This window comes from Dasypus novemcinctus, chromosome 1 (assembly GCF_030445035.2).
Source record: "Dasypus novemcinctus isolate mDasNov1 chromosome 1, mDasNov1.1.hap2, whole genome shotgun sequence".
NCBI lineage: Eukaryota > Metazoa > Chordata > Mammalia > Cingulata > Dasypodidae > Dasypus > Dasypus novemcinctus.
The window spans coordinates 201450932-201475342 of record NC_080673.1 but is presented as its reverse complement, the minus strand read 5'-3'; the positions used below and the strand labels follow the sequence as shown (position 1 = coordinate 201475342).

At 44.1% G+C, this 24411-nt stretch overlaps 1 protein-coding gene across 1 annotated transcript in view; it reads right to left on the bottom strand.

Annotated features, from left to right (window-relative positions):
• STK32B (serine/threonine kinase 32B) overlaps positions 1–24411 on the bottom strand; it is a 441860-nt gene that overhangs the window by 303088 nt on the left and 114361 nt on the right. Inside the window, exon 2 of the mRNA XM_058301185.2 lies at positions 16776–16831. Within this exon, the coding sequence (XP_058157168.1) occupies positions 16776–16831 (56 nt within the window). The remainder of the gene's footprint in view (positions 1–16775; positions 16832–24411) is intronic.

The following is a 24411-nucleotide window of genomic DNA, read 5'->3' as shown; positions in this document are numbered from 1 at the left end:
ACAATAGTTCATGAATAGAATATCAGTTAAGTCCACTCTAATCCATATTCTATTCCTCCACCCTGAGGACTTTGGAATGGTTGTGCCCACTCCATATCTATATCAAGAGGGGGCTTAGATTCCACATGGACGCTGGATGCAATTCTCCTGCTTTCAGTTGTAGGCACTCTTGGCTCTACGGTGTAGTGGTTGACCTTCTTCAACTCCATGTTAGCTGAGTGGGGTAAGTCCAACAAACCAGAGTGTAGGAGCTGAAGTCTGTTGAGGCTCAGGGCCTGGCTATCACATGGTCAGTCCAGAGATTCAGATCCCCTGGGTATATATTAAACCCCATCACCATCTTCAAAAAAATACAATTAAAAAATGATGGGGGATAGGAAGTGGGGTATATGGGAACCTCTTATATTTTTTAATGTAGTGTTTTGTGTGATCTATTAACTTTTAAAAAAGATAATTAAAATAAAATTTAATTTTTTTTAAAAGTTAAAAAAAAAAAAAGACATCATCAGGGCAAAGCTTTCTTTCCAAAGACCAGCTGCTAGACATCCTGGGTTCCTTAATCACATGGCAAGACATATGGCAGCGCCTGCTGATCTCTACCTTCTCTTTTGGGTTTCTTTGATTTCAGCTTCTTGTTTCCATGGCTTTCTCTGTCTGAATTTCATTTTTATATAAAGGACCTCAGTAATAGAATTAAGATCCATCTTGATTGATGTGGGACATAACTTACTAAAGTAACCTCATCAAAAGATCCTACTTACAATGGGTTTACATCCACAGGAATGTATTATATTTAAGAACATGTTTTTCTGAGGCGCACAGCTCCAAACCAGTGCATGGCAGATGAGATCAGAAACAAAAAGGACAAATGCACCAATTCAGATTATAATCCCAGTAAGTAGTAGGCACTGTCAATAAAAGGGGTGTGGAAAAGCTAAGGGGATATGGAATTGTTGGGGTGGGGTAGGCAAGAGTGGGACTACTGTAGAATGGGTATCCATGGAAGGGTCCCATGGAGGCGTCATTTGAGCAGAGACCTATACAAAGACCTGGGGAAGGGTGATCAAGATCAAGGGCACAGCAGATGTAAAAGTTCTGTGCTAGAAGCAAGTTCGGCATGGCTGAGTGATGAAAGAAGAGAAAAGCTGGAGCAGAATAAGCAGAAAGATGGATAGGGGAGTGGGCAGAAAATGAAGTCAGAAAAAGAAGCATAAGCCAGATTGTGGGACTTTGCAGGCTCCCACGAAGAGACTGGATTTATCCTGAATGGGACAGAAGCTGCTGGATGTTTGAAGCAGCAATTAGGTAGTGTGATTTGTGCTTCACACACACCACTGGCTGCTGTGCAGATTGAGACTTCCCTCCTTTTCTCTTTTGCTCACTCATCCATTCTCTAAGTCAGCATTTACTGAGTCTTTACCATGTGCTGAGCACTGTGCCAGGTGCTAGTGGGATCAGAAAGATGAATATGACTCAGTAACAATTTCTCAGGACTCTCACAATCTGATGCTGGAGGCAGGTCACAGTCTGATGGTGGAGGCAGACAAGAAACTGAAGACCACCCCTCATCCCAGGAGGTATATGAGGGATGGCTGAAGTGAACGGCAGGGAGCCAGACACATGAAGAGTCTCCAGGTCTTCTCTGAGCTGCCCCACTGGGAGGATATGCAAGTTTTCCAAAACCCACCAAATCACCAGGGAAAATTCCAGCCATGCTGGCTTCAAAAGACCATGAAAGAAATGCATTTGACAGTGCAGATGCATGCCAGGTGCTGTGCTGTCCCTTTATATTTCACATTACATATTTAAGACCTCTGTGTTCATTCTTATTTTTCAGAGGAGGAAACAGAGGGTTGCCAAAGCTTTTTGATTGGTTCAAGTTCACACAGCCAGAATCAGCTGGATCAGAATCTGAACTCAAGCCTCCCCACCTCGACAGTCCATGCTCTTTCTTCCTTGCCCCATTACTTCCAAAAACAAACCCAAAATTGTCGCACCTTGATGAAGATTCTCCTCCTCCCCCCATTGGTTCTAAATGATGTGCATGTGACTAAAGGTAATTTCCATCTAACTTCCATATTTGGCTGCATATGGCAGTGGGATTCTCTCCAGGCCTCCAAGGTAAAAAGAGGCTAATAATGTCCACCACACAGGCCTGTTATGAACACAAGGGAGATAATGGGTGTCTGCTACCCAGTACAATAATCGTTAGCTTATGATTTGTCAGGAAAGCTTTAAGTTACAAGTGCTGGAACCCAACTCAATCTCCTGTAAGCAAAGAAAGGATGCTCATTCCAGTAGCTGGTAAGGACAGGGGATAGCTGATAAATAGTGGAAGTCATGTGAAGGTGGCAGCACTGTTGATGTCCACCTATGTCTCCTCTAATTCATCAGGGATTCTTGGCCAGAGGGTTTTTTCTGCCCTGCACAGGACAAGCCAAAAGTGCTGGAGAGGTGTGCTTCTTGAAGCAGCATCAACCAATGGTGAATGGGTATAAGTGCATCAATTTCTTTAACCTTCAGCAGCTCTGAAAGCATGCTCTGCCCTGTCTCCCAGAGGTCCCCAGTGGAAGTGAGCTCCAGGTGCCCACATTGTGAGTGGCTTGACCAAACACCTTCCAATCTATTGTTTGCACTCAAGTCTCAAATTCTGCTTCTGGGGAAACCCAAAGTAAGATAGTCGCCAACAGTGCCAGGATTAGGGTGAGACAAGAGAGGCACGCAAGGAGCATAACTTAAGGAAGTACTCACACCCATGGCCCTGCAGGTGCAGACTCAGCACCTGCACAACTGTGCTTCCTGAGCAACTTGATTGCTTCAGCCTCATCCAGGTCCTAGCCTCCAGGACTGTCTCTCCATCCACCTCTCACCTCTGTTGACTGTTTCTTTGGAGGTCCTCATTCCTTTCTTGGGCAGCTAGACCATCACCTTTGCCAAGCTAAAGAAGATGACCTTCAGCAAGTACAGACTGGCTTTCTTAAAGAACATGGCCCTGGAGATAAGAAAGCAAGTCCTTCACCTCTAACGCCACAGAAGGCTTGTGAATGTCTGGCTTGAGTCACACAGCCACTCCTTGGCCTATCACTGCGTCTAGAGAAGTACAGTTCTTGTGGCTGGCACAGCCACCTCAGGTGCCCACGGCTGGGTGAGTCGGGACCACAAGGATTGACAGTCCCGCAGAGCCCACGTGGAGTGGCATTATTATGACAAGAAACGAGACAGAGAAGCATGCTGGGCTGCCAAGATTGGTAGCTACTACAGTTTGCTATGGTTGCCTGTTCCCTTTCCATTTTACAGCGTTTAATTTACTTACTCAGAGTCTCACAACTATCACGCGGGAGAGCCAGGCTGACTCCAAAATCTAGAGCGTTTGCACTGTTATCTGCTCTGCCTCAACTATCCCAGAATTGAGTCATGAAAGGGTAATAACGAATTTCAGGAAATTCCTGCTCAACTCAGTGGACTGCCTGCAGCTGTTTGTTTTGGCGCTGCTCAGGGGGAAACACAACTTATCCCAGCATGAAAGTCAAATGAGATTTCTGTGAATTCACATGTGCTCTCTCCTGATAACCAAAGCTATTGTCACAGTTTAACAATGAAATGTCTTCCCCCGAAAACTCTTAATAAATGCCAGATATTGAACATGCCAGAGACAGAAAGCCGAGCCAAAGTATTCATGCAATATTAAGAGGGTGGATTTCTTCAGCCTTTGTCACCCAGGTCCACCTCGAGTTTCATAACAGCCACGCAGACTTCACCTGTATTTACCAGGAAGGGCAGTGATTATTTGGTATATAAACCAGAACAAAGCTGTCTGTTCTATTGCTTTGAAATAAACTGAATCTCATCCTGAATACTGGACGTTTGTGTCCATTCTACATGAATTTGGGTATCATCAGGAAACTGGTACAGTCCAAGAGTGATTTAAAAATGAATACTATAGAAATCTTGAACTTTTCAAAAGATCCCTTGTAATCATAGTTTTATGCCATTTATGCTCTAGACAATAGGTTCTTAGAGCCAAGCCAATAGCCAAACAGCAGCACAGGTGTAGGCAAAAAGATAGAACAAAGTTTCAAGGGAGGGAGTGGGTATAGCTCAGTGGTTGAGCACCTGCTTTGCATAATGAGGTCCCAAGTTGAATTCCCAGTACCTCCTAAAAAAAGTTTCGAAGGATGAGGCTATAACCAATTTAAAAATCATGAAGGCCTGGGAAGCAGATGTGGCTCAAGTGATTTGGCTCCCGTATACCATATGGCAAGTCCAGGATTCAATTCCCAGGGCCTCCTGGTGGAGGCAAGCTGGCCCATGTAGAGTGCTGGCCCACATGGTGAGCTGGCCCATGCAGGAGTGCTGGCCTGAAGGGCAAGGTGCCCTGTGCAGAGATCTGGTGCAGCAAGATGATGCAACAAAAAGAGACACAGAGGAGAGACAATAAGAGATGCAGCAAACCAGGGAGCTGAGGTGGCACAAGAGATTGAGTGCCTCTCTCCCATTCCTGAAGGTCTTAGGATTGGTTCCCAGTGCCGACTAAAGAGAAGACAAGTAGACACAGAAGAACACACAGCAAATAGACACAGAGCAGACAGTGAGCACAAAAAATGGGGGAGGCAGGATAAATAAATATTTTTAAAAATCATGAAGGCACATTGTAGCAGTTTGATATGGTTCTGAATTCCAAAAATAGATATTGGAGTATGTTTGGAATCTGGTTTGTATATAGGTGTGATTAAGTTATGATTAGGGCTTTGATTGGGCCACGTCATTAGGAAAAAGACATGGCAAAGGACAGAGCTGGGGGTTTTTTTGTTGGAGTTCTGATGCTGGAGTTTGATGCTGAAACCTTAACCTGGAGCCCTGGGAAGAAAGCTAACAGAGGAAACAGAAACAAGTCCCAGGAAGAGAGGAACTCTGAGCCCAGGAAGAAGCAAGACCCTGGAAGAGAGGAACCCAGGAAGCTGGAACCCTCGCAGACGTCAGCAGCCATCTTGCTCCAGTACATGAAAATAGACTTTGGTGAGAGAAGTAATTTAAGCTTATGGCCTGGTATCTATAAGCTCCTACTCCAAATAAATATCCTTTATAAAAAACCAAGCCATTTCTGGTATTTCGCATCAGCACCCATTGGCTTATTAATACACACATGCTAACAGATTTGGAAGTAAATCATGAAAGAATGAAAGGGATTCAGGACCAAAGCCACCATGACATGAGGGTAAAAATGATATACTTCTATGTGGTACCAACTGCTTTAATTTTTCTTAAGCCATGGAATGTTCAAGCACAGCAAGTTAAGGGACAAATGGATTTTTAAATGTTTTTATGTTTAAGATCAGTCACTATCCATGAAATTATAGAAAAACCTCCTAAATGTTCTGGACCACAAGTCTTATTCTGAGAGATCCAGAGGAGAGAAGCCTCATCTTTAGTGCATAAGCTCTGTCCAAATCTCTTCTTACTGTTCTCTAAAAGACATGCACATAGTTCATTTATTTTTTTCTCTTAGCTGGACTGCTTGCAATCTTTCTACCTAAGGGGGAAAAAAAGACCTTACCTGTGACTTGAGTGGTTGCCCAAGAGGCTGAGTATGCTAAGTAAGTTCAACAAAGTCAAGAGCTTTTTTAAAAAAATATTTTTTCAAAGAAATAAAACAGAATCCAAAGTCTCTGCAACATAACTTTCACAATGTCCAGAATGCAACTCAAACCTACTTGACACATAAAGAATCAGGGAAAATGTGACCCATTCTCAAAGAAACAGACAATAGATGGAGGTCAATCTCAAGATGACACAGAAGTTGTAATTAGCATAAAGTAAGCAGCTATTAGGACTATGTTATAGGAGAGAAAGAAAAAGATGGTAAAAATGAATAAAAAGATAGGAAAAACAGGGGAGAAATGAGAAATCATTTTTAAAACTCAAGATGGTCCACCTAGGCATATCACAGTTAAACTAATTAAAACAAAGATTAAGGAAAAATCTTGAAAGGAGAGATAAAAGTAACTAACCATACACTAGAGAATAATGGTTCAATAACTGATGACTTGATATTACATGTAGGCTGAGATATTCTGCTGGTCTGAGTTGACCCTTTTATTCAAGGTCTTTTTCTGCTTTATGACTTTGGATAAAAGGGGAAAATGGAAAGGACAAATTAGTTTATATGGCTATGAGTCTCCAAAAAAGAGTTCGGAGGTCATCAGAGGGGTAATGCTTACACACGCCTCAGCAGGGTCCCAGAGACAGCCAAAGTAGATAGAAGTCCAGGTACTGGTTCTCCTGAGGGCTACAGAGACCCACAGGGTCTACGGTCATGGCAGATGGCTCTGAAGTACAGTCCATGTCAATTGTCCCTACATTGGAATTTGTGTTCCTGAGTGTGATAGAGATGGACTCAGATATGACCTTTCTACACATGCCTCTTCTGTTACTTTTACCAGACTTGTGGTTGGCACTGGGGTTGGTATATACTCAGGAGACCTGAATCTCTAGACTGTCCAAGTGACGGCCAGGCCCTGAGCCTCAGCAGAGGGCCCCTCTGGACCCTCTGATTTATTGGACTTACCCTGGCCAGCTAACAGGGAGGTGAAGAAGGTCAATCACCACACCAGGGAGCCAAGAGTGCCTACAACCGCAAGCAGGAGAAATGCATCCACCATCCATGTGGAATCTAAGCCTCCTCTTGATATATAGATGGAGTGGGCATAACCATCCCAGGGTCCACAGGATGGAGGAATAGAGTATAGATTAGAGTGGACTTACTGATATTCTACTATGGAACTATTGTGATAAGTAATGGAAGAAACTGTAGCATTGATGTGGAGAAAGTGGCCACAGTAGCTGCTGAGGGTGGGGAGAAAGAAGAAGAGATATGATGTGGGGGCATTTTCAGGACTTGGAGTTGTCCTGGGTGGTGCTGCAGAGACAGATGCTGGACATTGTATGTCCTGCCATGCCCACTGGGTGGACTGGGTGAGAGTGTAAACTACAATGTAAACCACTATCCATGTGGTGCAGCCATGCTCCAAAATGTATTCACCAAATGCAATGAATGTGCCAAGATGATGGAAAAGGTTGTTGATGTGGGAGGAGTGGGGTGAGGGGATTGGGGGGTATATGGGGACCTCATATTTTTTTAATGTAACATTTAAGAAAAATAAAGAAGGGAAAAACAATAAAAACTATGAAGAATTACCCCTCCCCAAAAACAAAAACAAACAAACAAACAAAAAACTGATGACTTCTCATTTAAAACTTTGGAGGTCAGGTGAGAATGGTATAAAATCAGTAAAATAATTAAAGAAAAAGACTGTCTACCCCAAATTCTGTATCCAGTAGAAATGGTCTTCAAGAAAGAAGATGAAATAAATGCATTTCAGATAAAAGAAAATTAAGAGACCACACTGACTGGAGACTTACACTACCCAAAATTCTCAAGGAAATTCTTCAGACTGAAAGGTAATGATACAAGAGAGAAACTGATAGAAAATCTGGATAAAGATCAGGGACTATCTTCCCCCTAATTTAAAAAAAACACACATGTGATTACTTAAAGCAAAAAAACACACCATGTCTTGGAGATTTATAATATACTTAGCTGTAATACCTTTGACTATAATATAAAGGTTGGTGGATAGAAAATGGGCCTATACAGTTGCAAGGTCCCTAAATTTTATATGAAGTATAAAATATTAACTCTAAGCAAAAAGTAAGGATGTATATTATAACTCCTAGAGTAAGAATTAAAAACACAATGCAGTGATGGATAGCTACAAAATCAGTAGACAAATGAAAAGGGAATTCTAAATATTCAGCTAGTTCCAAATGATGTAGGAAAGAGGATGCAGAAGAACAAAACAGAGGTGAAGCAGAAAACAAATAAAACCATAGTAGGTCAAAATCAAACCATATCAATAACATTAAATATAAATGGATTAAACACTCTAATGAAAAGGCAGAGGTTGGCAAAATGGATTTTTTTTTACAAAGCAAGATCTAACTATATGCTATCCTCAAAGAATTCAAGTTAAATATTAAAACACAGATGGAATGAAAGTAAATGCATGGAATAATATATGCCAAGCAAACAGTAAGCAGAATGAGGTTGGAATGGCTATTTCAGTCTCACAGAAAATAAACTTCAAAACAAAGTGTATTTCCAGAAATAGATAGTGAGATTTCACATTGATAATAAGGTCAATTAACCATGCAGACATAACGATCATAATATGCTTGTGCCTAACAATGGACCTTCAAAGTATAAGAAGAAAAAATTAATGGAATTAAAAGGAGGAAGAAACATCTCCACAATCTTAGTTGGAGAGTTTACATATCTCAGAAATTGAGAGAAAAGTTACATTAAAAATCAGGAAAGACATTATCAACCACCTTGACTAAACTGACATTTATAGAATATCATGCCCAACAGCTTCAGAATATTAAACGACCAGGGTGTATTCATTAAGGTTGCCCATATGTTAGACATAAAATAAGTCTCAATAAATATAAAAAGATTTCAATTATATAGAGTATGTTCTTTACCATGGTGGAATAAATTAGATATCAATAACATAAGAAGTTTAGATAAAAACCCTCCAGTATTTGGAAATTAAAAAACACATACCTAAATAATCCATGGGTCAAATTAGAAATCACAAGAAAAACTAGAAAATATTGTCTCTTAATAATAACAAAAATACAATCTATAACATTTTGTTGGATGCAGCTAAAGCAGTACTTAGAGAAAATTTTATGCTTTAAAATCATAATTTAAAACAAAGAAATGTCTAAAATCACTGACGAAAAAGTTCCACTATAAAAAGTTCAAAAAAAGAGCAAAGTAAAAGTAATGCATGTATAAAGAAGGAAATAATTTAAAAAGAAGAAAAAATCAGCAAAACATAAGACAAATTAACCAAATGGAACAACAGAAAACTTAATAAGAAATGGCTCATTGAAAATATCAATAGAATTAAATAATTTCTATATAAACGGATGAAGAAAATAAGAGAAAGAGCACCAATTACTAATACCAGAAATGGAAAAGGAGTTGTCATTATCGGTGCCCCCAAAACTAAAAGGAGTATATGTGAATACCATGAGTTGCTTTATATCAACAAATTTGCCAACTTAGATGAAATTAATAAATTCTTTGAAAATCTAACTTACTAAAATTCACAAAAATTGAAAAAAAATTCTGAGTAGCTTTAAGTCTATTGTAGAAATGTATTTGCTGTCAAAGCCTTTCCATAAAGAATAATAAATTGATAAACAACTCTTATTTTTAAAATGGCCAAAGTTTTGAAAGGACATTTCAAAACTGAGAAATATGGTTGGTCATAACACAAGAAAAAGTGTTCACCATTGTGGGATTTGGGCATTGTCAGTACCCCAGAAAATCATGTTCTTAAAGCCACTCCATTCCTGTGAGTGTGAAATTCCACAGCGGAGACTTTTTGATTAGGTTACTTCAGTAAGGCATGGCCCAGAGTAGGTCTTAATCCTCTCACTTGAGTCCATTATAAACAGGATGAACACAGAGAGGAGAAAAGCCACAGAAAGAGAGAAAAAGCAAGAGGAAACCAGAAGCTAAAGCAATAAAACTTGAAAGAGAAGGGCGAGACTAGCAGAGGCTGCCATGTGTCTCGCCATCTTGCCATGTGACAGAGGAGTCCAAGACGGCCAGCAGTCAGTCTTCAGGGAGAAAAGTATCACCTGATGAAGCCTGGATGAGGACATTTTCACAGCCTCAGAGCTGTAAGCTTTTAAACTAATAAACTCCCATTGTTGTAAGTCAACCCAAATCTGGTATATTGCATTTCAACCGTGCAGCAGACTAAAACAATCATCATCGGAAATCAGGGAAGCGCCAATTAAAACCACATGAGATATTAATAAACACATAACCAGGATAGTAAAAATGTAAAATATTGATAGACTCCTATGTTGATAAAGATGTAAAACAAATGAGACTCGTAATCAGAGTATAAAATGGTACAACCACTTTGAAAAACCTCTAGGCAGTTCTGTGTAAAACTAAGCATACAATTAAACTCTACAATCTAGCAACTCCAATTCTAAATATTTACCCAAGACTAATGAAATAATATGTTCACAAAAAAAGACTTTCATTCAAATTATCATTGCAGCATTAGGCCAAATAGTCAAAACTAGAAACAGTCAAGGAGTCTGTGATGAAAATAGATCAAATACTATTAATAGTAGATTAATACTATCTATAGTATTAATAGATTAATAGAGCAATACTATTAATAGTATTAATAGATCAGAATACTATTATTAATAAAATGAAAACACAACTTGGATGGATCTCTAAAAGTTATGCTGAGTGAAACAAGCCTTACTCAAAAGGATACTTATTGTATAATCCCATTCATATTATGTTCTAGTCAGGTAAATCTAATCTATGGGGGATGATGGTAGTTATCTATATTTTTGCAGGGGTTTGGGTTACACAGGTATATGGATTTCTGAAAACTCAGAAAATGTAAACTTCAGATTTGTGCATTTCATCATATGTACATTTTACATCAAAAGAAAAACTATAAGCAAGCTTAATAAGATGGACTGATGGATATATAGGAGAGGTATTTCATAAAATAAGTTTAGTAAAATAATAATTGTCAAATGTAAGTGGTGGATATTCTTTCAACTTTGCTGCATGTTTAAAAATGTTCATAGAAAGTAATGAGAAAAAAATTATGAGCACCCAGTCAACCCTGCCTTTTACATAGAGGGCATATCAACTTTTGAAGTCTGAACTATGTGTCCTTCAATCCTATTCCTATAAACCCATATCGCCTAGGCTTTCTCCACCACAGTGTTTTTCATACTGGACTGAAATTACTTGTTTTTTTCTTTGCCTCCCACATATATCTGAGAGAAAAGCAGGCACCATATCTGATTCATTTTGTAACCCTGAACCTAGAATAGGCTCAGTGGGCCCTCCATATGTTGAATAGTGATGTATCCATGAATGAAAGAATGAATGAAAAAATACATATAAAACACTGGGTGATGTTTTATCAACTCCATATAAACTTCCAATAAAAGGACAAGATACGGGCTTAGAGGAAACGCAACGGTGAGGCTCCTGCTAAATTAAGAATTATTCTTAGAAGTTATTCTTAGAAGAGTGAGTGTCAGTGTTATGCAAGGCCCTGGACCTTGCCAAGTCTGGTTCTCCATTTTACAACTGTGACAGAAGTCACAAAGGGTGCAATGTCCTGGGACAACAACCCTGCCTAGCCCAGTGCCATGCTTATATTGAAGCGAATGCTCCTTCCAGCAAGAAGCCTCTCCCTTCAAAAAAGCACATTCAATTCAAGTCTCCCCTGCAGCTTTGGAGGGATGTTCGTTAAGCAATGAGGGAGTCAACATTTACTGAGCACTGTCTTGGATTCTCTTTTGGGGACTCCACTATACCACATCATGGATTTCCCACAACTGCCCTATGTGGAAGACATCAGCACCCCCATTTTACAGGTGAGGATATAAAGGTTCAAAGCCAGGCTCACATCACACAGGGACAGCATTTGAACCCTTGCTCGCTTGACTCTCAAAGTGCTGGCTCTCTGTACCGCATCATGCTGCCTCCGGAGTGTGCCTTGCACGCTCAGTGAACACTTCTTATGCTGACTTCCTAATGGGAAATGCTTCCATTACCATTACAGACTGACTCATGTCCCCATGAAGACATGTTGACGTCCTAGCCCCCCGACCTGTGGATGTGAACTCATCTGTAATAGGATCTTGTAAGATCTTATCAGGTAAGATGAGGCCAAACTGAATCAGGATGGGCCTCAGCCAACAGGACTGTGGTCCTTACAGGCAGAGGAGATTTGAAAAGAGGAAGAGGAGATAGATGGCATGTGAGAGAGGCAGAACATTCCAGACTGCAGAGAAAGCAGGAGCCTACCTGATGTAGGCTATGGGGGGGGGGGGGGGGGGAGGGGGGAGGCTGTTCATCTCTTCGTAGATAACCTGATCTGTATGTTTCCTGAGCTGTGCTTTTGGGACAGTGAGAACTGCAGCCCTGCCCTTGGTAACCATGACAACAACTCCAGTCCTGGAGAAACAGTTTAGCAATGCAAACTCTATAAATTTTAAATATTCCGGGAAAATGCAAACCAAATGTGCTAAAAGCTTACCTAGAATGTACAAAGTCCATGCTAAAAGCTTACCTAGGATGTGGAAGGTAGATGTTAATTCAAGCTTATCGAGCACTGAAACAAGAACCATTTGGCCCTTCCTCTGTATAAAAGCAACTCAAAAATCTTGTTCAGGGCTCGGATTTTGGATTGAGAACCTCTGAACCCGGCCAGTCGTAAATAAATCATTTTCCTTCCCAAAAAATTATTGCTGAGTCCTGGCCTTACTATATGCAAATAATTGAACCTCTTGACTTCTACAGTCTACCAACACCTTGGTTTTGGACTTCAAGCCTCCGAACCGTGAAATAATCAATTCCTGCTCATTAAGCCAACCAGTCTAATAGTTGTTATGACAGCACTGCAAACTAAGACAGCTCCGAATGCTTGTTCACACTAGGAGACGGTGTAAGGATCAGAGGCTCCTTATAAGCACTGACTAGTAGCCCTCTGGGAGATCCCCAGAGGGGAGGAGGCGTAAAAGATGGTGGAGATGGAGAATTGCCGTAGCAGTTTGATATTGTTTATGAATTCCAATAATAGATATGGGATTATGTTTGGGAACTGGTCTGTTCCCATTAGATTGGATTTGATTCAGAGGTTTCACTTTTATTTGATTAAAAAATAACTGGGGCTTGATTGGGCCACATCAGTAGGATGTTGAGTCCCCGCGCCCTGGGTAGGTGGGATTCTCCGAGAAACTGCACTGCAGAGGAGGGAGGCTGGAGTTCTAATGCTAGAGCCCAGGGAAATAAACACACAGAGAAGCAGATACTTGAGGAAAGACAGAAGGCTCCGTTAGACATGGAAGAGGCCCTAGGAAGAGAGAAGAGCCATTTGCCTGGTAGTTTACAGCTGACCTTGTGGAGGGAACAGTGGCTGAGCCCAGAGAGAAACTCGGCCCAGGAGCGAGATGAGACGTACCCCAGTCTACAGCTGATGTTGGAAGAAGCTGGGACCATGGAGCCTTAAGAGGAAGAGGAAGGCTGAACGTCACCAGCCATCTTGCTCTGACGTGTGGCAACAGGTCCCCCTTTGGTGAGGGGAGCAACTTATGCTTTATGGCCTGGTATCTGTACGCTTCTACCCCAAATAAATACCCTTTATAAAGACCAACCGATTTCTGGTACGCTGCATCAGCACCCCTTTGGCTAATACAATTGCTCTGGGGGGAAAGAAGTCATATAATACCCCCACTACCCTGGCTGGCTGGGGCTGGGGACCCAGAGGGCCAACGCCTGATTCGAGGGCCCTAAGGGAGGAAGATGCCAGCATGAAGCATGGAAGGTCAGGGACAGAGGAAAGGGGAAGATTTGCCACAATCCACTTCCGGAAAGAAAGAGAAGGCAGGAATCCCTGGGAGCCCGAGGGAGCTGAAAAGAACCACCAGGCCGCACGCAGGCCCTCGGGACTCTGGAAGATTCTAGGAGCTCGGTCCCTGCCTTGCACCTGCCACTTCCTTACCCTTAGTACGCACGGGCAGGAAGGGAAGGAGAAGAGAGGCCCGCCGCCATCCTGCAGGGTGGAGGCAGAGCGCCGAGGGAGGGTGCAGGCTGAGAGCAGGAACAGCTGGATGGCTGGTCTGTGGGCTGCCGGGCACCTGCTAACCAGCCTGCAGGGCCTGCGAGCCTCCTCCCACGCGGTCCAGGCCTGGGGCACCTGCCGTCCTGCCCCCCAGATCCACCCAGAAACGTGAGCAAGAGAAGGCAGGGACTGGGGAGTGGGCGGGCAGGATTTGGGGGTTCCATCAGGATTTCCGAAGCGGCCCGTGTCATATCTGAAGCGCAACACTATTTCTGATTATTCACCTGCAGAGAGCTGAAGCTTCAGGCGGGGTTCAAAGAGCCCCCAGCAGGCAAGCGTAAACCCATCTGAAACGGGTGCTAGCTTTGCGCACGTCGCCTAACTCCTTGTCTCTAGCCGGTCACTGCTCCCAGGCCCTCTTCCTTTCCACTTGTCCGGCACCTGCATGAGCCCTTGTTATCTCGCTTATCACATCATGTTGAATTCATCATCACACATGACGGCTTTCTCGACAAGATTTCTGCCCTCAAGAAGCCCCCATTCTTGTCAGGAAGACAATGTCTAGTGCAGAACACAGCCGAGCTCGGGAGCCAATTAATGTGTGTCAAATTAACAAGTGACCCCGTTCACTTGATAACATCAATGATCAACAGTTTAAGCGTAAATTTCGAGGAGCTTTAGGAACGAGGTTGTGAAAAGGCACGAAGCTTTATGACGCTTCACTGCCCCCGCAATTAAGGCTGGATTGTGTGGGAAAGAAAGAATTTGAAATGGCAGCAGTCAACATCCACTCAATAATGTTTTGCTAAGCGAGTTAATACCAAATATATCATGTTTAGATGGGGTTCTATGACAAGGTCTATTGCAAAACACACATGGGCAAAAAAGAAGGAAAATTCATTAATCTTCCATTAAGAACTGATTTTTTCCAGTAATGAAAAGAGTGGGCCGTTGAACATAGTAATTCATGCAACTGCCTACCCCATCAGACGATGAGCTTCTGGTCAGTGGGAACCACATCTCATTCTACTTTGCTTCCCAAGCAATAAGCCCAATGGATATTTAGTGTGTTGGACAGCCCCAGGAAGGGCCCTTTTGTCTGCTATTCTCCTGCCTTTCTTGACTGGAAGAACTTATCTCCCAGCCAGAAGCTGAAAATTTTGAAGGTACTTATTTTCCCAGCCTCCTTGGTGGAGCCAGGCAGTCATGTGACCACTGATAGCCAACGGCAGAGAAGAAGTCAGCTGGGAGCATACCAGGAAGCATTTCTTCTCTGATAAAGTCACAAAAGTGAGCACCAGCTGTGTGAGGACATGTTACAAAGAACTGTAAGGAGCCATTAGGTCAAAAGCCTGAGGGGAAAAACTCATCCCACTTAGGGAGGTGGGGGAAGGGGGTGGAAAGAGCCTGGATCGGTGATGACATCTCTGAGTCCCCCAACTAAATGAGAGACCCTTACCCACGGGCTCCTTGATTTGGCGACATCTTCAAAGCATATCCAAAGTCCTTTCTCACCACCTCTGTGGCCGCCATGCTGGTGCTCGCCACCATCCTCTCTCATCCAGGTTAGTTAATGAGCCTCCTGGCTGGCTTCTCACACGGCAGCCGGAGGATCTACAGACATAGGTCGGATGGGGCTACTTCTCCACTCACAGCTCCTCAGGACCTTCCCACCCCATGGCCCGCGAGGTCCCGGAAACTCCCAGCACGCTCCCTTCCACAGTCTTTGCCCTTGCTCGCCCCTGAGCCTTGAACTTGCACATCTTCCTCCTTCACATCCTTCAGGGTCCCCTCCCCTCACGCATCACCTTATCCTTGAGGGCGACACTGTGTTCAGCAGGCTGTCGGCAAGGGTGGAAATGCTCTAGCCACACGGGGCTGATGAGCCCTTGAAATGCCCGTGCAACCGAGGAAGTGAATGTTATCCCTTTATTTCATGTTAATTAGTTAAATTTAAATACACACAAGTGGTTACAGGCTGTCCGATTGACAGCTCATCTCTATAAAAGAGCAACTTTTTCCAGCTACTCCCACTTCCAAACTTCACATCCCCCTTACCGCACAGAAGCTTTTTAATGCCTATCTGATGTGCCATAAATGTATATATTCTTTCTTTCTTATTTCTCTAAATATAAGGTCCCCGAGGAAAAGAAACTTGGGATAGTTTTATTTACTACTGGATAAATGGAGTCTATGCCTGACACAAAGAAGGCATTCAATCAATATTCATAGACTGAATTAATAAAAGAGCAAAAGGAAGGAAGGGAGGGTGGGAGAGAGGTTGATGCTATCCAATTTCTTAAGTCAAATAGCTCAGTTCCACTGCATATGTTTTGAACGGTCTAATCCGGAGAAAGTGTGGTGATCATAACTTCAGGTCCCTGGTCATCAAACAGCCTTTGGTTCAAGTCCCAGCTCAGACTCTTCCTGCCTGTGCGACCTTGGATAAATTGCGCCATATTCCTGAGACACTGCATCTAAGTTTTTCCATCTGTAAAATGGAAATAATAATAGGCACCTAAGAATATCTGACATTCAGTAAGTACTCAAAGCAATTATTGCCAAAGGAAATTTCTGAGTGGAAGCAGTCCTGTGCTTGCTTGAGGGAACTCTTTTTCTTTCCAAAATCTCCTGCCTTCCTCTCATTACTTTCTAGAGCCTTTCACTGAAAATGCTTGAGGATCACAGACATGCATTTTCTAAACAGCAAATGCCCATGTTGGTGGAATGAGCTGCTTTTGGCCATCTGATAAGTTCGTGGTGTTCTTTTTTTTTCCACTTTCCTAACTTAGATCCTCAAGGAAGAAATAGCATTAGCAATCTTGAAATAATTACCATTGTAATTCACCTAAACCAGGGCTGCAGAGGTAATTTAATTCTCAGAATAAAATTAGACCGTATCCAAAGGAAACAACAGACTTCCTTTCACATCTCAAATCTGGGAAATCCAAGTAGAAAATTCCCAGAGCCCAGGAGCCAGTACAGAAACAGACATACAAACACCCATGCATAATTACAAGCCCAGAGGTCTGGACTTTTCATATTTTGGTAATGAAATTTTAAAAGCTCCGTGATTCTTACCTTTCCAAAACTCCCTTTACCAATGGCCCGCAGAATCTGAAAATGGTCAAAGTTGACTGCAAAAAGGAAAAGAAGAGAAAAGAAGTCAGATGTGCCAAACCTTGTCCTGCTGCTTGGAAGTCCTTAGCTATGAATCTACCCCCTTCTTCAAGTGGCTTCTGGTTTAAAGTGCATCATCCTGAGCAGCACTCCACCACTGATGGCTCCTTCTGCCCCAACGCACGTAGCTGTCAGTTAAAACCTCACCAGCTGGTGTGTAAGGGGTAGGGGGAAGGGGTGAAACATGGAGGACCAAATTTTTGTATGTGCTGTGCCTTTGCCAGAAAGACCGTTGCCCCCATCTGCCCCCACCTCGCCCCCTGGCACTCTGACACACTCAGATGCCTTGGTGTCCGGGAAGGAGCTGACCCCATCTCATTTACGGACACTCTGGCCCCTTGGAAGAAGCGGCCACGTCCTGGGGCTCTCCTGCTCGTGTGTTTGCCTAACCCTCTGTGTTGTGAGCCACTTGGGGTGAGGGTGGTGGACCCTACGCCCTTGTCCTGCCTCGTGCCCCCTTCTTGCTGCTCTTCTCCTTGGGGCTCCCCGTTGTTGCTGTTTCTATTGGCTTCCTCCCTCCCCCATCCCTACACCAAAACAGCTCAATGGTGCAGCCAGGTCCTCGTATCCAGGGGGCGTCCCACTGTCTCCATCAACTTGACCATCCCCTCCTCGTCCCACAGCAGCGGCCCTCGCGGTTTTCACTCTTCAGCACCTTCTGCACACCCAGCCTCATCCGTACAGCTGCTAAATCCTGAAGTCCACCTGGCCTCTGGCCTGGACCCTTTGGCCTCCCGATTGGCTCCAGAGCCCCGGGGACCCCCTCACTGCCGACGGCTCTCCAGGCCGAATGGGTCGATCCCCACCCCACAGCTCCTCCTGGAGGTTTCAAAGCCACCTGGGACAGAACTCGGCATGCGTGGCCACAGCATTCACTTGCACACACACCCCTGAATCTGGGTGCAGGTTAGGTGCAGGCTGCCTCTTCAGTGCCTATGTCTGGGTGTCCCCGAGGCTGCCCTTCTGTCTTAACCCACTCTTGCCTGCGCCGCTGTGAAGGTGTCCCCAGGGTCCTCCCTCGACTCACCCACCTTGGGGTCTATCTTCCACCCTGCAGGAGGAGGAGCTTGCTTGCTGGCCCTGTGCTTAGCCCGAAGCCCCCTCCTTTGCCCTCAGGGGAAAGCACACTCCCTCCCTCCCCACCCCATGGCTCTAAGGCTCTGCATCATCAGGCTCCCACCCACTGCCCCAGTCCAGCTCCCACCACCCTGCCGTACCCACTGGCCATTGAGCTCCAGATGCCAGAGCTTCTTTCTGGCCTCTGGCAGTCACACCCCTCCTTCCACAGCCCCACCCTTGTTACCTGCGCTTCAGCCTGTATCCAGCAAACACCCTGCTCAGTCCATCCTCCCATTACAAAGCACCGGGGAGCTCTTCTCCAAAATACAGGCCTTTACAGTCTCTTGTGCTTTGCTTACTATTACGTGCCCCATTCCCACTAGACTGTCATGTCAAAGGCCATGTTTGTTTTTTTGCCATTTTACCCCTGGCACCTCTCACAGTGCTTAGTACATAGTCAGATTCAATAAATATTCATTAATTAAAGGAATGACTCAATGGCCCAATCTCCACATTCACTGTGCCAAACAATTCCTGGTGCATAGTAAGGATTAGGTAAATGCTTTTGAATTAGATTGAATTACAGCCAGTTTCCAATAATTAGGAAAGGCATGTTATTTACGACAAATGAAGTGAATTGATTAGCTCGCTACATGATGGAGGCAAGTATGTGGGAGGATGAATGAATGGAATTTGTTCCCTGTATATTAAACTTACACAGTGGCTGGGAATTATGTTGACCTGTCTCTCTGCCAAGTCCAAGTCAGACTCCAGTGTGCTAGCGCTTAACGTGCTTAGAATGGAGTTAACGGTTAACTTAGCAAGACCATGGCTCTTTGACCTAGAGCAGGCTCCTTGAGAATAAATTGCCAGGAAACGAAATTCTATATTTTCACCCCCCCACCCACTCACCAAAGTTCGAGGGAGAAGAAAAAAGGCAGTGAGGTCAAATTGCAGGCTTGTTGTGGGACCAGCAGTGAGCTAGGAAATGCACGTGTCAAATCAGTACATCTCCAAGACCCCAAGGGGCAGGAACTACTTGGCATTTGCCACCCTTCTCTGCAGGAAACAATAAACACCGCTGCTTCCTGCAGCCACGTCTCCATACTGCTATCCTGCCTGCCCATGGGACATTCTTCCAGTAGCATTTATCTTTCAGAAAACTCCCACCTGGCTCTGGATACCCAACTCCTGTGTGAAGCTTTCCTCCCACCCCCAATAAACCACTTTCTCCTTGGTGCCATCTCTGAACCTTCTGCAGATGTCTACCACGGTTAGGAGAACACACCCTGTCAGACTGCTGAGGGCCATCCCCCAGCTCTGCCCCAGGCTGCGTGGCCTTGATGAGTTGCTTAGCTTCTGCATGCCTCAGTTTCTCCATCTGTAAATGGGGAGATGATGCCTACATCACATAAAGGGCTTACCATGGTGCCTGGCACGTTGCCTTCTCTGAGAAAGAGTGGCTGTTTTGTTTTGGGGGCAGAGGGACAATCATTGCCCTGTCCTCTGGTTGCTTCTCCATGGGCTAGTTCAACACACACACCTGGCCTCTTGCCCCATCAGAGGCGGTGTGAGTTCCCCGGAGGGCGAGTTAGAAAAGCAACTGCCCATGTGTGTGCCCACTCCCCCTCCACTCTCTTTGGAATGTGGAAGTCGTCAGGAAGCAAGGTTCTGTTTCTGTCCCTCCTTGAAAGCAACTTTCCAGGGAAGTCACTCCAGGTGATGCTGAGGGGTCCACCGTTGCCTTCAACCAGATGGGTGAGCCTGGCTAGTTCTGGGGTCACACTCTCAAGCCCAGTGGTACAACTTGGGCTTCCAACCATCCTACTCTTTTGTCCTGTCTTTTAACAGGAGATTGATGTTAATTATTAAGCAGAATATCAAAGGCCAAAAAATATTTTAATAATTCCTATTACAATTTTGTAACTATCCCCAGTCAACCATATCCCTTATAAAAATGTGAGTTCCTTGGAGACCTTAAAATAACAAATGAGGCAAATAGTACCTAATGCTTATTTGTTTATTGGACTAGATTGGTTTTAAACAACTTTGAACATTTGGCCTGTGCTTCCCATTTATTTATGCTGATTCTTACAGAATAGTGCATAAATGAATACACTTTGAATAAATGAAGTTGAACACTTGGTTGAAAAACAAATTGAAATGGCTTCAGTCAGGGAGACCACAGGTCCTAGAAACCATACACGGTCAATTCTCCAGAGCAAGAGGAGTTGGCTGAGGGTGTGCGAGGTTGAAGAGGAGGTTTCTCAGGTGACCAGCTCACCCCATTTGCCCAGAGTCTTTCCATGTTTAGCACTGAATATCCTTCATCCCTAGAAATCCCTCAGTCCTGGCAAAGTGGGACGACTGGTCACCCCTGGGTTTCTATATCATTAACCTGTGCACCCTGTCTTAATCAGCCAAAGGGGTGCTGATGCAAAATCCCAGAAATCTGTTGGCTTTTATAAAGGGCATTTATTTGGGGTAGGAGCTTACAGATACCAGGCCATATAGCATAATTTACTTCCCTCATCAAAGTCTATTTCCACGTGTTGGAGAAAGATGGCTGCTGATGTCTGTGAGGGTTCAGGTTTCCTGGGTTCCTCTCTTCCCAGGTCTTGCTTCTCTCTGAGTTCAGGTCCTCTGTGTTCTCCAGAAGGTCAGCCTAGACTGTCAGGCAATTAGCTCTGTTTCTCTCCCTGGGGTTTCTGCCCTGTCTAAGGAGCCATCTCTATTCTTCTGTGTTATTCTCCTGGCTCAGGTCCTCTCTTCCCAGAGCTTGCTTCTCTTTCCTCTGTGTGCTTACTTCCCAGGGCTCCAGCATCAAACTCCAACAACAAAAACTCCAGTGTTAAAAACCCTCCAACTCTGTCCTTTGCTATGCTTTTTATACCCTACTGACACGGCCCAATCACAGCCCTTATCATAAGTTAATCATGCCCAGGTACAGACCAGTTTACCAACATAATCCAGTATCTATTTTTGGAATTCATAACTATAATAAACTGCTACACTCCACCCTCTGAATTCCAAAAAGATATTACAATATTTTAAAAAAAAAAAACACCTTAAATCAGTTAACAATGCAAGTACTAAATCATTTCACAATCAATTTAAAGAAGTACAGTTTGTCTTGGGGCAAAGTACTGTCCTCTATAGACCTCTGAAATGTACAAAATAATCTATCTGCTTCCACTACACAAATGGACAAAGGATAAATATTTTCATTACAATAAGGAGAAACTGGGAGGGAAGCATGAGTCACAGTTTCTCTACAGTTCAGTAGACCTGCAGGGCATCCTCTATTAGATTTCAAGGTAAGAGTCATTCTTAAGATGATAGTTTCTTCTCCTTGGGGCCTTATGGGAACTCACCCTTTCCACAGGCTTGCCCAACAGCCATTTTCTTGGTTCCACCTTCATCAAACATCTGGGTGTTCACCAAGCTCCAGACCTCATCCTCCAAGAGTGTTGGGGTGATTGCCACATTTTACCCAACCTTTGGGTTATAGTCCTAGCCCTCCTAGTACAGTGATGAGAAGATGCATTCCCCCTAACCTTTGGCATACAGGCTCACCCTCTCAGAGCAGTGAGTTGACCCACTGGCCTTCCCTACTCCATGGGGGACAGGCCCACCCCTCTCAGACCTGTGGGGTGCAGACCTTAACCACCCTAATCCTTGGGGAATGTGCTCCACCCTCTCTGTACCCTGGGGTGGCAAAACTCTCCTTAAATATTGGGTTAGAACATTCACCTCTTCAACTACTGGGGCAACTCACCCTCTCTGCACACAGGGGTGGGATTCCTCCCTTGGTCCAAGGTGATGTCTTAATTCCAGATCTCAGCTTCCACGGTTTTGCTCTTAAAGTTGCTTCTTCTTCAATCTCTCCTTTCCATGTCGCTTTTAGTCCAAGCTGACAGTGGTTTTGTTCATACAGTTCTCTCAAAAAGCTTGTTGGTTTGGCATGCAGGAAGCAGGGGTCCAAACCACCAGACAGTAAGACTTTCCACAAGTCTTTCTGACATATCTGCATCTTCAATACTGATTTACAAGTTCCAACTTTAGGTAAGTCCTCAAATAGGTCACTTTCATCTGTGAGCTTGATTTCCAGAGGCTTGGAATTTCTGGAATCAGTTTCTGTTTTCTTTGTGTCCAACAGTTCAGTCCTCAGCATACCTCCCTCACCAAGCATTTTGCTATAAGCTGCAAGAAGAGGCCAAGCCATATTCTTTGGGTTTCCTTTGGAAATTTCTTCTGCTAAATGCCCAGGCTCGGCATTTTCAAATTCTTCCTTCCATAAAACACCAGGAGTTAATATTGTTAAGTTTTCTGCAACTTTAAAACATGGATTGCCTTTCCTCCAGTTTCCAATAATAGTTTCATCATTTACTTCTAAGGCATCATAAGAAGTCTCCTTAGCATCCATATTGTTATCAACAGTCTCTTCAAAGTGATCTAGGCCTTGTCCATCAAACATTTCACAATTCTTCTAAAAAATACCCCTTACCCATTTATAATACCATTCCAGAATTTTGGTAATTGCAAAAGCACTACCCTACTCTTGGTACCAAATTCTGTATTAGTCAGCCAAAGGGGTGGTGTGGTGATGCAAAATACCAGAAATCTGTTGGCTTTTATAAAGGGTATTTATTTGGGAGGAGCTTACAGATACCAGGCCATAAAGTACAATTTACTTCCCTCCCCAAAGTCTATTTCCACATGTTGGAGCAAGATGGCTGCCATTGTCTGCCAGGGGTCAGGCTTCCTAGGTTCCTCTTCCCAGGTCTTGCTTCTCTCTGGGTTCAAGTCCTCTGTTTACTCCACAAGGTCAGATGTAGACTATCAGGTGAACAGCTGTGTGTCTCTCCCTGGGGTTTCTGTCATGTCTTCCTGGGGCTTGCTTCTCTTTCCTCTGAGTGCTTGCTTCCCGGGGCTCCAGCTCAAGATACTAGAGCTCCAGCTCTATTACCAAACTCCAGCATCAAAACTCCAGCATTAAAAACCCTCCAATTCTGTCCTTTGCCATGTCTTTTACCTTTGAGTCCCCATCCACCCTAGTGACGTGGCCAAATCAAAGCCCTAATCATAATTTAATCATGCCTAGGTACAGACCATTTACAAACATAATCCAATATCTATTTTTTTAGTTCATAACTATATCAAACTACTACACATCCAAAGAAGCCAAAAGCACTTCCACAGCTGGCAGGGTGACAAGGGTGGGTGGCAAAGGTACATTCTTTTCAGGCTACCAGACACAGAGAAAAGTGCCCCAGAATGATGACAGTATAAGTGCACTGTTAAATTCATTAGCCAGAGGTAAAGTCAGAGAGTGCCAGTGAGCTCCCCTGAAAATCTGAGAATAGTAATACCTGCCCCATGGGCTGCCACAAGGACTATCCAATAAGACACTGGCTATTATTTGCTCACCCAGACTCAAGTCTCCTCTCTCCCTTGATAAGGAAATCCCAGTTCTGTTCAGGGATGGATGCAGCCAGCCCAGGCAATGAATCATAACTGTGTTTCCCCAGCCATGGTTCAAGATTGGTGTGCACCAGAATCACCTGGAGGCTTATTAAAAGCAAACGGTGGGGGAAGCAGATGTGGCTCAAGTGACTGGGCTCCTATCGACCATATGGGAGGCCCACAGTTTGATTCCCAGGGCCTCCTGGTGAAGGCAAGCTGGCCCGCGCAGCAAGCTGGCCTGAATGGAGAGCTGGTCTGAACGGAGAGCTGGCCCACATGGAGTGCTGGCCCACACAGGAGTGCTGGCCAGCACAGCAAGCTGGCCCAAGCAGAGAGCTGGCACAGCAAGATGATGCAACAAAAAGAGACACAGAGGAGAGACAATATGAGACACAGAAGACCAGGGAGCTGAGGTGGTGCAAGAGCTTAAGCACCTCTCTCCCACTCCGGAAGGTCCTGGGATCTGTTCCCAGTGCTGCCTAAAGAGAAGACAAGTAGACAGAGAAGAATGCACAGCAAATGGACACAGAAAGCAGATGACAAGGTGGGGGGAGGGGGACAGAGAAATAAATCTTTAAAAATAAAGCAAATGGTAGGCTCATCACCTGAGCTTCTGGGATGGAACCAGAGAATCTGCATTTCCAACAAGTTCCCAGGTGATGATGATGGTCCAGGAACCACATTTTAAGAACCACTGATCTAACTGATCTGGACAATTCTGTCCCTCACTTTCCCAGCCATCTGTGCAGCCAACAGTGACTCTGTGACCCAGGTCTAGCCAATGAAATCTAAGCAGAGTTCTGTCAGGGGCATTTCTAGGAAATTTGTTTTCCTGACGAAAAGAGAGAGATACAGCTGGAGTAGCCCTTTTACAACTTCTTCCTGCCATGAATGCAGACACAGTGTCTGGTACAATAACAGTCACCTTGTGACTATGAGGCAACAAACATAAACAAAAGGCCAAAAGAGTTGCAGAGAAGTCACCCCATACTGTTGAGCCTCTGAAGCTATA